We start from the raw sequence: 15,710 nt of genomic DNA, 5'->3' as shown, positions 1-15,710 counted from the left end.
TTTCCACGACCAAATTAAATTGTAAATATTCTTCATGGTCAACAAAGCCTATTTGCACCTCTTAAGATCAGAACTGCATCATTTAGTTGCTCCACTGGAGTTGGGGAGATTTTATGCCACTTTTTTTTTAGACCAATACCAGTACGAATATTCGCGGGTACCCGCGCCAACGACTGCCAAGGAGGACTTACTCAATGTCAGATTGTTATTTTTTTGCCATAAGTGTAGTAGTGGACTGATATCGGCAACCTCCATGAGGACAGATATCTTAAAATAAGGCAGGAATCAGCCTGAGCTAGAAACCTGGCATCGGTAGTCTTTCATCCCTAATTGGAGTGCACTAAGCCATTCAAAGGCCTCATCCGAAGAGGAGGATGCACAAATTGCTTCCAAATCAATTGTTTTTCATCGTTAACAGAATGTGGCCAAAGATTTTCTTGTACCCTTTGTTATAAGTCACCAATGATATGTTGTTGTTCTGCTCGACGAACGAAACTACAGTCAAATCTTGGCACAGTATCTCCAAGTGTTTATTACAGTCGTACAGACATGTTTTCAAATCAGATTTCCACCAAATCTCAGAAAAATGGATGTACAGTGTATAAAAATAAATTAAGTCAGAAAATAAGAGAAACAAGAAACCTGAAGTGAGCCTTGGATGTTATTGAAATATAACTTACCATTAAATAAATGTAGCCAAGTCCAACAGTTTGGTGTCTGAACCGCTAGCAGTTAGCGCTGGATGCGAACCACTCAGTCGGAATGTCACGAATTCCGCTGCTCGCAGTTAACATTGGGGGCTGACCCCGCAGTCTCTATTCTGCAAATTTTCACCCATTATGAGTTGGCCTGGAATGTATAACCCTCCTCCCTTCCAGATAAACCAGGATTCACTGTGAAATAGATCACTTTGATTTACTTGCAGTTAGCCAAAAATGATTAGCATGCTAAAGGAAGGTTCCCAACATTTAGAATTTTCTCGAGCTACATTCCTTTTTTTTTTCATAATTGGTTGACCCTCTGCCGAAGGAGTTCCAGCTGCCTTGCCACCTCGTCAGGAAGGTCGTCGTTCACCTGTGTGGTGAAGTACTTCCCAATCTCTTCCACCTCCTTCTGCCAGAAATCCCGGTCCAGAGCAAAGAGCTGTTCCAGGTCTACCAGCTCTCTCAAGCCATCCAGGTGTAAGGAATGACGGCATGGTAGGTAGCCCACGGCGGAAGGCATAGCTCCGGCCTCGCCGTTCAGTCGGCGGAACATCCAATCCAGGATGCGGATATTTTCACCAAAACCGGGCCAGAGAAAACCAGCGGTGGGGCTTTTGCGGAACCAGTTGACATGGAAGATCTTGGGCAGCTTGACATTGGGTTGCTCTGCCATGCTGAGCCAATGCGACAGGTAATGCCCGAAGTTGTAGCCAAAGAAGGGGCGCATGGCGAACGGGTCATGCATGATCTCCTTGCCTGGGACAAGGAATGATGAGAAGTCAGTTGACTACCATTCTTGGTGTGACTTCTTGTCATTCGGTGGGATTAGGTCATGTGTGCAAGTCTTGAGTAAGTCTCAAGTCTTAACATTTGAGTTAAGCGTCTTACAAAATCTACCTTTGTGTTCTGCTGCAGCAGTAGCCTCTGAACGCATGGCGGCTCCGACAAAGACACCGTGCTGCCAGCTGAATGCTTCGTAGACTAGTGGGACGCCTGAAAACCAGAAAGATACCTTCAGTCATGGATATTACTGATTCCTTAAGGCTCCTTTTAAATCTACAGTATAGTTAGATTTCTCTGGTCCAACTTTGTTTTTGATCTGTAAATTTGATTCATTCATTGTAGTGGCTTGTATTCAGATTGTTAGGGAGGGGCCAGCCAGGTAGCCTCCTCAGCCAGGGTGCTCTGCACCTCACGCCTGAGACTCGTCAGCTCATCACCCACCTGTTGCCCATCTGCTCGTTTGGACTGGCAACAGAGTCCACTGGTGTGGTGACGGCACGAACTTGCACTGAGGAATGGTCTGTGAGTCAATTTGTACCAGTTCAAACGAGCAGATAGGCAACAGGTGGGTGATGAGCTGACGAGTCTCAGGTGTGAGGTGCAGAGCACCCTGGCTGAGGAGGCTGCCTGGCTGGCCCCTCCCTAACACAGATTGCTTTTACGACTGTGTAGGAGAACTAGGACACACTTGAGAAACTACAAATGTCTAGGTATTCTCTTGGTGGAAGTAGAAGAGGTAGCTGGAGACAAGGAAGTCTTGGCTTCCATACCGAGACTGAAGTCTCGGTATGGAAGCCAAATCTTATCTGGAACTCAGACTCTTTCCTACTCACCCTCAGGCCGGCGTCCCCCAAAGATGATGGCTTCGATGGGGACACCTTCGGGTGATTCCCACAGTGGATCAATGATGGGGCACTGATCGGCCGGAGTACAGAAGCGGGAGTTGGGGTGGGCGCAAGGTTCTCCTAAACAAACGAGGGGAACGTATCCCAACTCATCATCTTGCATTTTTTGGCCTTTTCGGCTGTTTTCACCATCTCTCACCATCCTCTGGGCTCCAAGGTTTGTTCTTCCAGGAAGTAACGGTGACGTCCTCGGGCAGAGCTTCGTCCATGCCCTCCCAGTGCACGCCTCCGTCGCTGGTCTCTGCCACGTTGGTGAAGATGGTGTTCTTGGCAATGGTGGCCATAGCATTGGGGTTGGTCTTGGCGGAGGTGCCGGGTGCGACTCCAAAGAAGCCGTTCTCTGGGTTGATGGCTCGCAGGTGACCTAATGAGAAGGGAATGATGGGAACAATAAGAAAACGAGACATCCGAAAGGGGCGGAAGGCTCCTGATGGTTCCTAACCTTGGTGGTCAAACTTCATCCAGGCAATATCATCTCCCACGCACTCCACCTTCCAGCTGGGTAGTGTAGGGCTCAGCATGGCCAGGTTGGTCTTCCCGCAGGCGCTGGGGAACGCTGCCGCCATGTACTTTTTCTGGCCTGCAGGGTTGGTGATGCCCAGGATCTGAGCAACACACAAGTTCAGTACCGATTCGGCAGGGTGGCTTCTGGCAGGCAAACAAGAACATTCAGCATTTTACCAGCATGTGCTCTGCCAGCCAGCCTTCCTCCTTGGCAAGGCGTGAGGCAATGCGCAGGGCAAAGCACTTCTTGCCGAGCAGGGAGTTCCCACCGTAGCCGCTCCCGAAAGAGATGATCTGCCGCCGCTCTGGGATGTGGGCGATCAGGGTCTGCTCTGGGTTACAAGGCCAGTTGTTCACCAGAGGCCCTGAAGACAAGGCGACATGCAGCCTTACTTCCTTGGAGGACGCCTTGAGTCATGCCGTGAGAGAAGTCGACATACCTTTAAGTGGAAGTGGGCAACCGACAGAGTGCAGACAACGAATGAAGTCGTCAGTCCCAAGAGCGGCAAAAACCGCCTTTCCCATGCGGGTCATCACCCTCATGCTAGCTACCACGTAGGGCGAGTCCGTCAGCTCCACGCCAATCTTGGACAGCGTCGATCCAACTGGTCCCATGCTGAAAGGGATCACATACATGGTGCGGCCCTTCATGCAACCCGGGAAACGCTGAGCGACAGCTTTGTCTAATTCCTCCGGGGACATCCAGCGGCCCAGCTGGCTGATGCCACCCTCCAGAGGGGTCGGCACCGTATCGTGGCGGTCATGGGTCACGATCACCGTCCGGCTCTCCACCCGGGCTACGTCCCGGGGGTCTGTCCTGGCCAGCCAGCTGCGGAGGGGAGAAGCTCAAGTTGAAGGGGGAAAAAAGTATTGAAACACCTACAAAGAGTGAAAAGTGAAGTAAATGCATCAGCAAAATAAAAAAAACAAAAAACAAAAACAGAGTTGGGACAAAAGTATTCTGGCACCAACTGTGGAGTTGGTACAAAGTATTGGGAAGCGTAGATGAAGTGGCAAGTAAAGCTGATGACTTTGGATAAAATCATTGAGACGTGGACAACAAGCGAAAAGGGAAGAAAATACGCCAAGTCGAACAAAAGTGTTGGGACAAACAGGAACAAAAGTATTGAGACATGCAAAAGACAAGAATTTGGGCAAAAGTCTTGTCATGGGGGTACCTTACAGAACTCAAACGAGAGGAAAAATGGATATGGACACATGTATTGGGACATAAAACGTGAAGGAAATGTGGGAATTGTCTGCTGTTGCGAGGGGATTGTCCTGACTGGTTTTACTGGTTTTCTTTCTGCCCTGTTATACATGAACAAGCAAAACATCCTGGAGAGCCTCGACATTCCAAATTCCGTGCAGGCTTTGAACATTTTCTGCACTTCACCTACCAGTTGTGATACTTGCGCAACTTCTTGATCATGCCCTGCTCCTCCAGCTGGGCCAAGATGGTGCGGTTTTCCTCGTCGGAGCCATCGCAGATGTGGAGGGCGTCCGGCTGGCAGAGCGTCACGTTGATCTCCACAAACTCCCTGACGGCCGGGCTGAGGGCACTCAGCTCGCCCTGCAGCACCCGAGGCACGTCTCGCTTTGGAGACTGTAGCTGAGGAGGCATCTCGATCGACTCTGAGGGGGAATGGTGCGGGGGTCAAAGATGTCGTGACAAACATGAACTTATAAACTAACTATAGAAAGAAAAAAAAAAGAAACAAACCAACTAATTAACTAACCACCTCACATCATGAAGAAGTGGCATATCAAACTGACTCAACAAATAAAGTAACCAACAAGTAATACCAGTAACCAGTAACTAACTACTGGGCAACAAACTTCAGCTTCGGAAGACAAGTGAGCCACGATTGGTTGTTACTTGAGCCCTGAGCAACTTGATGTCATTTTCAGTTGACAGAAAGATTGCTAAAAACAGGTGGATTATGCTGCTTTACTCATATTCCACAAACACAATATTAATCAGACTGCCCTGTTTAAACTAGCGGAGGCGCAGAGAACATATTATTGTAAAAGAAAACATTGGAGTTGACTTCCCCTTAAAAAACCAAGAAAATAAGGTTACACGTGATAACACATAATGTGATACGTGTACTGAAGAAGTATGGTGACTGACCTGAATTGTTATCGTGTTTCCGCTGCTTATAGTGATGTCATCCACCGTTTGTATGCCTGTGTGTGTCTCACTAAGGTGCGCTCTTTTTATTCTCTGGGACGTCCCTCATGAAGGTGGGGCCTGGCCCGGCCCTGCCAGGGTTGCGGCGAGCCTCCTGTGCGTCCGGGCCAGTTGTTCTTTACGGGGTCAATGATTCATTCCAGAACGTTTAGGCTGCTGACCGAAGGGGTTTGATGAAAACTTTACAGCCTATTGATTATTGATAATCTTATCTGCGGCCCCCACTGCCGCACAGATAAAATATTCCATGATGAGCAGCACTTGCCTTTGAACTTTGACCCACTTTGACGTACGTTGATGGCATGACTACGTCACTGGATGACCCTGGGCGTCTTATTACCTGAGCCAATTGAAAAGATTATACAGTACATACATTCATGTATGTACTGTATAGCACATATTGTATGTATCATTTCATAGATAGAATAAACATGATGCATTCTGTGTTTGCCTTTGTTTTTGTTTTTGTTTGTTTTTTTTTGCACATTTGGTTGTTAAGTAATTCATTTATTGTTTGTTTTTTGTTTGTTAGTGAATCAGTCAATTTATTTGTTGTTTGTGAGATGGTTATTTAGTTGGTTGATTAGTTCATTTGTTCACGCTGTGTAGTTAGCTAGTTAGTTACTTGCTCACTTCTTAATATGTTCACTATTTAGTCATTTAGTTAGGTAGGTGGGTAGCTATCTAGTTTGTTAGTGAGCCAGCTCGTTCATTCATCTTTTGGTTAGTTAGTCAGTGGTCTTTATTTATGTATGTATTTATTCAGTTATTTTTGTCTCTATTTATTTATATGGGGCAGTGCAGCGTAATAAACTGTCATTTAAAAAACAAAAATCTTGGGGTGTGTGACAGTTGGCACCCACTGTGGTAATGTGCATTAGCATCACGGTCTACAGGCGAACAGACTTGGCTCTCTGTGTCTTATTTCCAGGCAAACAGGAAGGAAGGCGACACGATCACAACACGGTCACGCCAGTGATGCCACACACGGAGCGTGTTATGTAAGGCCCTCAGCGCTGTGGTTTATGGACTACTGCGAGTGCTTACATCAGCACAAGACATTGCAACTGGACTCACCAATAGTCGATCGCTTCAACAACACCAAACACGATTCTGAAACGGACCAATTTTTAACCCAGATTTTCAATTCTATTTATTTTCAATCCATTGTTTTATTCTAAGGATTTTGAGCTGTAATCATTTTGAACCGTGAACTTAGTTTGTTAGCTAGCTTGTAACTATGTTTTTTTCATTTGTTAGTTAGTAATCTTGTTGGTTTGTCAGACAGTTTAACAGATCTAGCAGTTTGTTAATTTGTCGCCTGGCTTATTTGTTGAGTAATTTCTTAGCTAGTTTGTTCAATATTACGTTAACGACAGTTAGCTTGTTGTTCAATAATGGGTTAGCTAGTTAGTCAGTTTGTTTGCTAGTTTGGTATTTTTTTTAGCTTTTTTTAACCATACTTTTGATTGTTTATCGGTTTGTAAATTAGTTACTTCTTTTGTTAATAAGTTTGTTAGTTGGTCAGCTAGTTAGTTTGTTCATTTATTTGTCAGTAAGTGTTGGTCAAAAACTAAGGTAAGCGCTTTGACACTCAGCGTTTTGCCTCTTGACTCCAACATCAGCATCCACTACATGCACATCAAACAGTGTTGAAATGCAAACACAAGGCAACGTATAACACGCACACACATACAAGGTTGCTGACGTCAACGTGTGGATCAAGGTGCACATTTTACCACTGATGCGCAAGTACCGGTACAGTATATGGTTCAAACAAACATGTTGTTCATGTAAACATTTTATCTGGGAATATTTTCTGTGCACGCATACATTGTATTAAGTTTATTTTTCAATTATGAATCCATCCGAGGTTGGACTACAGCCTGAATTATTATTGCGTAATTTGTCAAAAGATCTTGTTATGGGTTCGAAGACTTCAATCTAAATTCTGTGATTTTCACTTGCTGTACATGCTGTACTATTGTCCAAGTGTCATATTTTCACTTTTCACTTCTTGTCCGTAACAGTTGAGTCCGTCGAATTCATGTACATTTGATAAGAGCGCCACTCTGAGTTCATCCTGTGCAACGACACCTATCTCTTTTGATTTACAGGTCAAAGTTGACTCTTTTGTTTCTCACTGTTGCCATGGTGATATAATGCAGCCACGGTGACAGTAAACAGGTTAGTCTGTGTGTCTTACACATACATGTAACATGAGCCGGCCCGGGAGGCACTGCACCACATCACACGCACACAGTAGGAAAGATGGCAGAGGAGACGCGCTGTGAGCCCGTTAACTTTGTACATCAGGATGAAATATGGAAAATATATTTTGATAATAATTATGGGAACATCTGCAGTAATATGACTGCGTGTGCATGTGTGTTTCGCTGTGTGCGTGGGAGTGCAGGAAAGCACGTCAATTCAGAAAGGGATTTGGGAGATGTGTGGCCAAATAAGTGGGGTTTCCTCACACACCTTTACAAGGAGGTACGGCCATCGCCGTGTGTCTTATATTGCTAATATAAGAAAAAATAGGGAGAGGCTATCTCTCCTTTTTTTATTCATTGCTGCTCCACTGGGATTCACTAAATCATCAAATTATTATTTCAGAAACTAGAAATGTGATAAGAAATTGCTCCCCTGTTCAATATTTGGTTAAAAATATGTAAACATTAAATCAGGGGTGTCCAAAGTCGGTCCTCAAGGGCCGCTGTCCTGCCTGTTTTCCAGCTCTCCCAAGAGCAACACACCTGATTCAAATAATCAGGAACGTACTAATGCTGGTTCAGAGCTGGCTGATGAGCTGATCATCTGAATCAGGTGTGTTGCAGCCGGGCGAGCTTGAAAACAGGCAGTACAGTGGCCCTCCAGGCCCGGAGCTGAACATGCCTGCATTAAATAATACATCATTCAAGAGTGCTGACTCTAAACTAATTCACCTAATTGCTATGAATTAATCCGATAAGTAACAAGAATTAAATATATATTTTTGTAGATTTAATTTGGCCAAAAGTGACCACAGTTGAGTCAAAAGGTACAACTGGGTGTAAAAAATACATTATTGCAAAGTTCAAAGAGCAAAAGTTGGAAATGGCATCACTCACAAATACATTTTATTACATTTGTATTAACACATATGTTTTTAAATAATAATAATAACAGTAATAATAATAAAGCAAGTGAGGGGGACACAAATGGCCAGCATACAGTGTTCATTGTATAATGTTAGTGGGTGTATGTCAGGCATGTCCAGCTCCAGGCCTGGAGGGCCACCGTCCTGCCTGTTTTCCATCTCTCCCTTCTGCAACACACCTGATTCAAATGATCGGATCATCAGACAGCTCTGAAGCAGCATTAGAACAATCTAGAAAATTTGAATCAGGTGCGTTGCTCCTGGGAGAGCTGGAAAACAGGCAGGACAGCGGCCCTTGAGGACCGACTTTGGACACTCCTGGTGTATGTTATTTAGCATTTAACTATGAGGAATTTTTGGAGGCCTTTCTGTAAGAAATGCTATGTGAAATGATGTAGATTTGACTTATTTGACGACGGTGGTAATGTTATGACTGGCATGGAGCCTACAATCAACTGTTACGCAAAGTTCGCAAATTCGCTTGATTGTGCATTCTTTGTTAATTTTTTTTACTTGATTTATTTATGATTGATTATTCATTATTAATACATCGAATTCATTTCATTTCCACTTGTAATGTTGCTTTGACGGTGAATCACATATCATCTTTTGTTATGGCGGTGACTTGGTCACACCTGTCCACTTTGAGCGGGAAATTTCCTTGGTGAGTCATGGCTCAGCGCTGACGTCATGACATCATGAGACCCGTATGGAAAAGGCGGAAGTACACGGAAAACAACATCAGCGACACCAGCAGCAGGTAGCCAGGCACTTTCGACTCTACTCTGTTCGGCTGGGCGGCCAGATTTAGCCACGAAGGAAAAAAAGGAAAGCTCTAACTTTATTTCTTTACTAACACAATCGTCTTGGGTCCACAAGCATGTCGCTGTTCGGAAAATGGTTCGGCACAGGCGGCGGGGGTAAAAGCGGCAAGGCGCCCACACCCCAGGAGGCTGTCCAGAAACTCCGAGAGACCGAGGATATGTTGGCAAAAAAGCAGGAATTCCTCGAAAAGAAAATCGAGCAAGAAATCATGACAGCCAAGAAGCATGGGATGAAGAACCAGCGAGGTGAGGCTGACCGGAAAAAAAAACTGCCCACAGTCGCTTTCGTTCATCACCTCGTTAGCACGCAAGCTAACTGGACGGCAATCCATTTTTAAATCACCTTGACAGGCGGCGGCGAAAGAAAAAATACCCTGGGAAAGTACTCACACTGCACCTAAATGAATATACTCACGCTTTACGTGAGTTAAAGTACAAAGTGTGTTACACATACAGTACATTTGACAAGAAAGTTTATCCGATCCAAACGCTTGTCCAAAAGGGCAAAAAAAAAAGTACCTATTCGACTTCTTTGTTTAAAGTGCGAATGGACTGTAGGACTGGAAGCTGCAGCTAACAATTATTTTTAACAATTTATTAATCTGTCATTTTGGGGGGCACTAGTCAGTGAATTGGATAAAAACAAACTTTAATTCCCATGCCAATACTGTATTCCATACCAAAATTAGCAAAAATGCTCATTGTTTTCTCAAGTGAAAGCAGATGTTTTTTTGTGTTTGCCATGTGCTCGATGAACAGCTTCTTCCGTTCTCCTGTTGGCGACATACAGATTCTACTACCTACCATGACACATACTCAGATGATACACTACTGTTTGAGCTGCCTGTGCAACTTCCAACATGTTGGCATTTCTCTACCTCATGATCAATCAGACCTCCTGATTTGAACCTCTAATCTTTATCTTCAACACAAAAGCTATGCTGATCCCCAAGCCAAAGCAAAGCAATGTTGCCGTTTGTCAATCGTACACAGCAGTCAATGAGTTCATTGTCAGTCATTTGGGACGATATGAGTGACCTCAACTGTACGACTTTCTTTGAATGCACACCATTTTCGAAGCAATTTTTGGCACCATTTTTAGTAATGTTCTTTCGTAGTCCTATATCATGTTCACTAGCAAACATAAAATTTTCCAAACTTAAAGAAAAAATAAAAGAAAATATTTACACCTGTGGCAAAGTACATGATTTTAAATATGTTAATTTTGTCGATACTACAGGACGTGAACAAGCTTCTTATTAATTCTTGCGTTGGACACCCAAACAGTTTCTGAGAATTTATTATGATTATTTTCCGGATCATGTCAGTCGGTCAGTGGGTAGCAAATGAATGCGATGGTGGAAATGGTTATCATTCGGCAGAGTTTTCCCTGCCTTGGGCAATATGGAGGCTTTGGGCTTCCTTTCAAGCACCTATGGTAAACCTCTCACGTGCTTCGTCAGCTGCGCTATTTAGACGTGCAAGGGGGGGAACTTGAATTTCGACATAGCTAAATGGCGACGGACAAGCTTCTTTGAAAAGCGGTATCATACCAACAAAATGACGCCTCACATGACGTCCGCTTGACAAATTCGAGCATGCAGTGAAACCTCTCGGATAGGAGGTTGGCTGAGCCATGTGGCCTTGAAAGAAAATGCCACCAAAAAAATGTTGATTGATGTGAAGATGTGATGTTGTGGAAGTCAAGCAAAATGCTAGCAGGCTCGGCACGCGGCATTAGCAGTTTAGATGCTACTAACTAGCGGTGCAGCCACAAACCAATGCAACAATCAGAGGTGTCATCTTTTCATGATAGCAATGTCATGCCGTTTGTAGCATCATAACTTCAAAATTATGGTTACCTTCATGACTCCCAAAGGGTCAAGACTATAAAATAGATCACTGTCTTACGTTATATTGTTCTACATTCAGTGTACATTTGAAAAACTTTTTTTTTTCATATACAATATTTCTATGTCCATCTTTTTCATTTACCTTTCATAAAATGTTGAACTACTATCTGGTTTCTTTAGTTTCAGGACAAATGCTTTATGGCTGGCAATTTAAAAAAAACTAAACAAAAACAAATCACTAAATTGTGTTCATGGAGGTAATTGTGATATATATACAGTATACATTTTTATTACCGGTGTATTTATATATATATATATTTTTTTTTTTTTGCGTGTTGGCCCAGGCTGAGAATCATAGTGTCTTTGTCTCTGAGGAAGGTTCCAAAGCAGATGGTCAGATAAACACTAACAATGTTACCTGGCCACAAACACATCTTGTGTGGTTGTGTCATCCAAAAAAAAAAAAAAAACCCCAGAAGACGGATCTTCCTGCACATAGTCTTTTTAAAGTCGTACCTTGAGAAGTGCACGAATGTTTACGATAATTTTTGGGGGATGTGCATCATGTTTCAACTTTTGTTTTTGTTTTTCGGTCCGCTCCTCTTATTCGTCTTTCCAGTCAACCAGGGCATCTGTGCTTGTCTTTTCAGATGTTTTTTGGCCCATTGGCCCACTCGCTCAGCCTAAAAGCTGCTGCCATACGTTTTAATCAGATGAGGTTTAATTAGATTTAAAAAAAAAAAAAAGAAAAAGTCCTGCTTCACTGGGATTACAGTCCGTTTTCTCTGCCAAGGCGCATGTGTTTCCTTCACAATTCGCACAGGGCATTTTGGGAGAAATCAGCATTTAGATGGTATTGTCAGAGGATGTTTTTTTTTTTTTATGCGTGCCATCCAGTTGTGATCCTGATCTGTGTTGATGGTGATGATGTAAATTTGTCATGAATCCATCCCAGACCTCTAAAACAATGCCAGAGAATGGAAGGGATTGAAAGAAAATAAACTGGTCTGTTTAGATTAAAAAAAAAAAAAAAAAGGATAGCTGCATGATATGTACTGAATGAAGTATTTGTATGCTGGATATAGGCCTTGAAGGGCGTGGCCTATTAAGAGCCATCAGCAGATGGAGGCGGTTAATCTGCATGTGAGCGTCTGATGATGAGCGGTGGCCTACATCAGCACCTTGCGAGTCTTGTATTTGTGTTTTGACTGTTTTCCTGCTTCAATAAATGCGACCGTGGCTCTCCTTGCCCATATGCGGGCACATCACAGTATCTTTAATTGCAATTTTTTTTTCAATTCACTCGCAACTCAATTTTTAGCTCGCAAAAAAAAAAAAAAAAAAAAAAAAACTGTTGTTTACTACTTGACTAGCCGTAACTCCTTCACTACTTTATTTACTTTCTCGCTTGACTTTACGATCCCCGCAGCGGCACTGCAGGCCCTGAAGAGGAAAAAACGCTACAGCAAGCAGCTGGAGCAAATCGACGGCACACTGTCCACCATCGAGTTCCAACGGGAGGCGCTCGAGAACGCCAACACCAACACGGAAGTGCTGAAGAACATGGGCTTCGCCGCCAAGGCCATGAAGGCCGCACACAAAGAGCTGTGAGAGAATGTGCACACACACACATGCGCGCATGAACATGAATGTTTCATGTGTATGTAAAACAGTTGATTTATAATATGTTCTCATTTTCAAATGAATATTTTTAGAACAAGTAGTTTTTTTGTGAGTGCGCGCGTGACGGAAATAAAGACCACGTCGGTGTTAGTGTTGTGACTTTTGTGCCCGTGTCGGACGACAGGAACGTCGACAGCGTGGACGACCTGATGTCGGACATCATGGAGCAGCAGGAGCTGGCGCAGGAAATCACAGACGTCATTTCCAATCCCATCAGTTTCGGCGATCAAGTGGACGAGGTATGAGCGTTGCATCTGCTTTTCACCGTGGTGACTTTTTTTTTTTCTCTTGACACAAATGACCTGATTCCTCAGGATGAGCTCATGGCCGAGCTGGAGGAGCTGGAGCAGGAGGAGCTGGACAGGAATCTGCTAGACGTGGAAGAAACGCCAGACGTCACCCTGCCCAGCGTCCCGGCCACATCGTTGCCGTCCAGACCAGGTGTGGGTCTGCTCATGTTCGACGCCTGCCAAATTTCATGTTGCAATGTCAAATCGGCCTCAAACTAAATTAAAAATGAATAAATAAAATTTAAAATAATCCAGGACACGCTAGTAACAGTTATGAAAACATTTTTTTTGCAATTGAGCGCTAAATGGCTGCTTTAAAACCAAAATGGCAGATTTAACTGTTTTTTTGGGGGGGGGCTTAGGGTTTTTTCGTGGTTCTACTCGTGACCGGTATGTCCACCGAATTCTGTGTTGAATTTTTCCCCTAAAAGTACATATGCTGTGCTACCAAGAATTATTAAACTTGGCTGCTCTCCAACCAAAATGGCAGACTTCATTTGTATGCTGGGCTTCTTCGGCCTTTTTGTGGGTCTCCTCAGCATAGGCACGTCTACCAAATTTAATGTCGCCAAGTAAAACTATTCAAAAACCATTACTATGAAGAAATGAAGTCATTTCAAGAGGCCAAAATAACCCTTAAATGGCTGCCTTGAGCCAAAATGGCCACCTTCCTCTCTTTTCATGCATGGCTTTTTGAGACTTTTTTTTTGTCCCCCTAATGTATTCCAATGGCGACCAAATTTCACGTTGGTAAATCAAACACGTTTTTGCGGGCCACCTGAGACAAACTTGGGATGACCTGTTAGGAGTTTGAGCTCTGCGATAATGTTGTCATTGGTGTTATTGTTGCGTTTCAGCCAGGAAGAAGGAGGAGGAAGACGACATGGACATGGCCGACCTGCAGGCCTGGGCCACCAACTAAACTCAAGCGGACCACCGTACCTCCAGCTGACAACCATCCTGAAGTATGCACTCATACCGACCTAACATCGTGCATACTTTTCAGGTGGAAACGGTCAATGTGAACAATGAACTCATTTGTGTGCACAGGTGGTTCCATCCAAAACCACAACAAGTCGTAATATTTGTCCTCCTTATAGTTTTGAAAACAAAGAGAGAGAAAAAGGGGAAAAAAAGACATTTAGGTGACAATGGAATGATGCAGGAGCTGATGTCCCTTTCTGACTTGTCGGGAAGTTTTATAATCTCGCGCTTCAAGCTGTGCTGTTCAATAAACAGGACCAAGCCGCCGCCCAAAAAAAAAGTCATTTTACGTGTATTGGAGAAGGTCACAATTGATGAGCATGCCAGTCTTCAACCTCGACAGGCAATGTGTCCGAAAACGAATGTCAGCATGCAAACTTTGACAGTTTGCTGTGTGAGGCCTTTTTGTGGTGTTTGTGTATACAAATGCTGTTTTCGAGAGTGTGCGTGTTTGATATAATTTTTATTCAGCACTGACTATGTGTGTGCATTTGAATGTGCAGCCAGCAATGGGATTTACAACAAGCATGTCTCAATCAATGATCAATCCAAAGTGAAACATTGTCCACTTTATGATTGGTCCATCATTGGCATAAACAAGTTCAAGGTCCAATTGCATTGTGTGGAAACGATCCACTAAAATAGTGGCCGGATCAGTGGAAACGTTCAAGGGTTTTCGTTTGCAAATGAAAACATTTTGGATCAAATTTGAGTTCAAAAATCTAATTGCCACAAAGTGCATCATGTCATACCTCAAATGAAAGTTCATGATGAGAGCTTTCCTGATCCAGGATTGTTTTCACAATGTACCCGAAGTTAATGCAGCAAAGACCTTCCCAAAATCTTGGATCAAATTTGGTTGTACCAGTTCAAAAATCAAATTGCAAGAAAGTGTATGGAGTCACACCTCAAATGAAAACTCATGATGAGAGCATTCCTGATCTATGATTAGCCTCTCAATGTACCCTTATTTAATTTAGTATTGATGCCTGAAAAACATTTGATCGAATTTGAGCTGTACCACATCAAAAACTTAAATAGCTCATTTTATAATGTAAAGACCAAAATTTTTTTTATCAAATTTGACTTGAAACAGGTCAAACATGTAATTGTAGCAAAGGGCATTGAGTGGACATCAAAAGATCTTGGTGATCCTGTACTTTCCGAGCAGTGATTATCTTGTCATTACACCCTCACGTTATGAAACAATAATACCCCCAAAAGTATTCATTTATTTATTTTTTGTGACACAGCGGCACGCTTGAAAGATATGAGTGGAAGAGCCAGCTGTTCACAGTGTGATTGCTGAGCACAGCTGTGTACTGAAAATCCAATGTTTGGTTGCACTGATTTTATTTGCAGCACTGAGAATGTTTCGCGACGTGGATTCAAGCGCTCCAAATGAACACAGGTGTGCCGACGCAAGTGCGCGACTTTGTCATTTTTGGTTGAGAACCTTGAACTGGTTCTCAACCAATTCCAGGGCACACATAGACAGTCAACCCCAATATTTTCTTGACAATCGTATGTTCTGCAAAGCCCCAATAGTCTAAAATCAGCACTCTGTAACAGCATTTTTATGGCAACTTCGTATATTTCAATAATTTGTAAAGCACGCCGTAAATGATACATCGATCAGGAGCATGTTTAGTTCTTTTTACTTGTATTGATGAAAGATTAAGAAGGTGGCTCTCTGCCATTATTTTACCCCGTTTGGTGACGGAGGTTGCTTTGACGTTACTCATCCACTAGATGTCCCTAATGTAGCTTTCACTGAAACATCAACGCTACGAATCTGGTTCAGCGGAATTAAGGAAAGCATCAAAGATTCATGAAGCTTCACC

At 43.4% G+C, this 15,710-nt stretch overlaps 2 protein-coding genes across 3 annotated transcripts; one reads left to right on the top strand and one right to left on the bottom strand.

The window, feature by feature from the left end:
- Nucleotides 1–512: 512 nt before the first annotated feature.
- On the bottom strand, nucleotides 513–5,125 carry pck1 (phosphoenolpyruvate carboxykinase 1 (soluble)). Its single transcript, XM_086118388.1, has 9 exons — nucleotides 5,031–5,125; nucleotides 4,297–4,531; nucleotides 3,337–3,725; nucleotides 3,074–3,261; nucleotides 2,835–2,997; nucleotides 2,532–2,756; nucleotides 2,321–2,452; nucleotides 1,602–1,697; nucleotides 513–1,460 (listed from the first exon to the last, which is right to left on the bottom strand). Exons 2-9 carry the CDS (start codon nucleotides 4,518–4,520, stop codon nucleotides 1,003–1,005), a joined length of 1,875 nt encoding a protein of 624 aa, XP_085974514.1. The 5' UTR covers nucleotides 4,521–4,531; nucleotides 5,031–5,125; the 3' UTR covers nucleotides 513–1,002.
- A 3,731-nt stretch (nucleotides 5,126–8,856) lies between these two features.
- LOC147201724 (charged multivesicular body protein 4b-like) lies at nucleotides 8,857–15,291 on the top strand. Of its 2 annotated transcripts, XM_086117187.1 has the most exons (7): nucleotides 8,857–8,992; nucleotides 9,112–9,302; nucleotides 12,339–12,516; nucleotides 12,717–12,831; nucleotides 12,907–13,033; nucleotides 13,740–13,847; nucleotides 13,933–15,291. In XM_086117187.1, the coding sequence occupies exons 1-6, from the start codon at nucleotides 8,931–8,933 to the stop codon at nucleotides 13,802–13,804; spliced, it is 738 nt and encodes a 245-aa protein (XP_085973313.1). In that variant the 5' UTR covers nucleotides 8,857–8,930; the 3' UTR covers nucleotides 13,805–13,847; nucleotides 13,933–15,291. The 2 variants fall into 2 exon arrangements, with proteins under 2 accessions (XP_085973313.1, XP_085973312.1); XM_086117186.1 differs by having other exon boundaries at nucleotides 13,740–15,291.
- Nucleotides 15,292–15,710: the final 419 nt, after the last annotated feature.

This window comes from Hippocampus guttulatus, chromosome 8 (assembly GCF_054856545.1).
Source record: "Hippocampus guttulatus isolate MCC_2025c chromosome 8, RoL_Hgut_1.0, whole genome shotgun sequence".
Taxonomy (NCBI): Eukaryota; Metazoa; Chordata; class Actinopteri; order Syngnathiformes; family Syngnathidae; genus Hippocampus; species Hippocampus guttulatus.
This window is presented reverse-complemented; position numbering and strand designations above follow the sequence as displayed.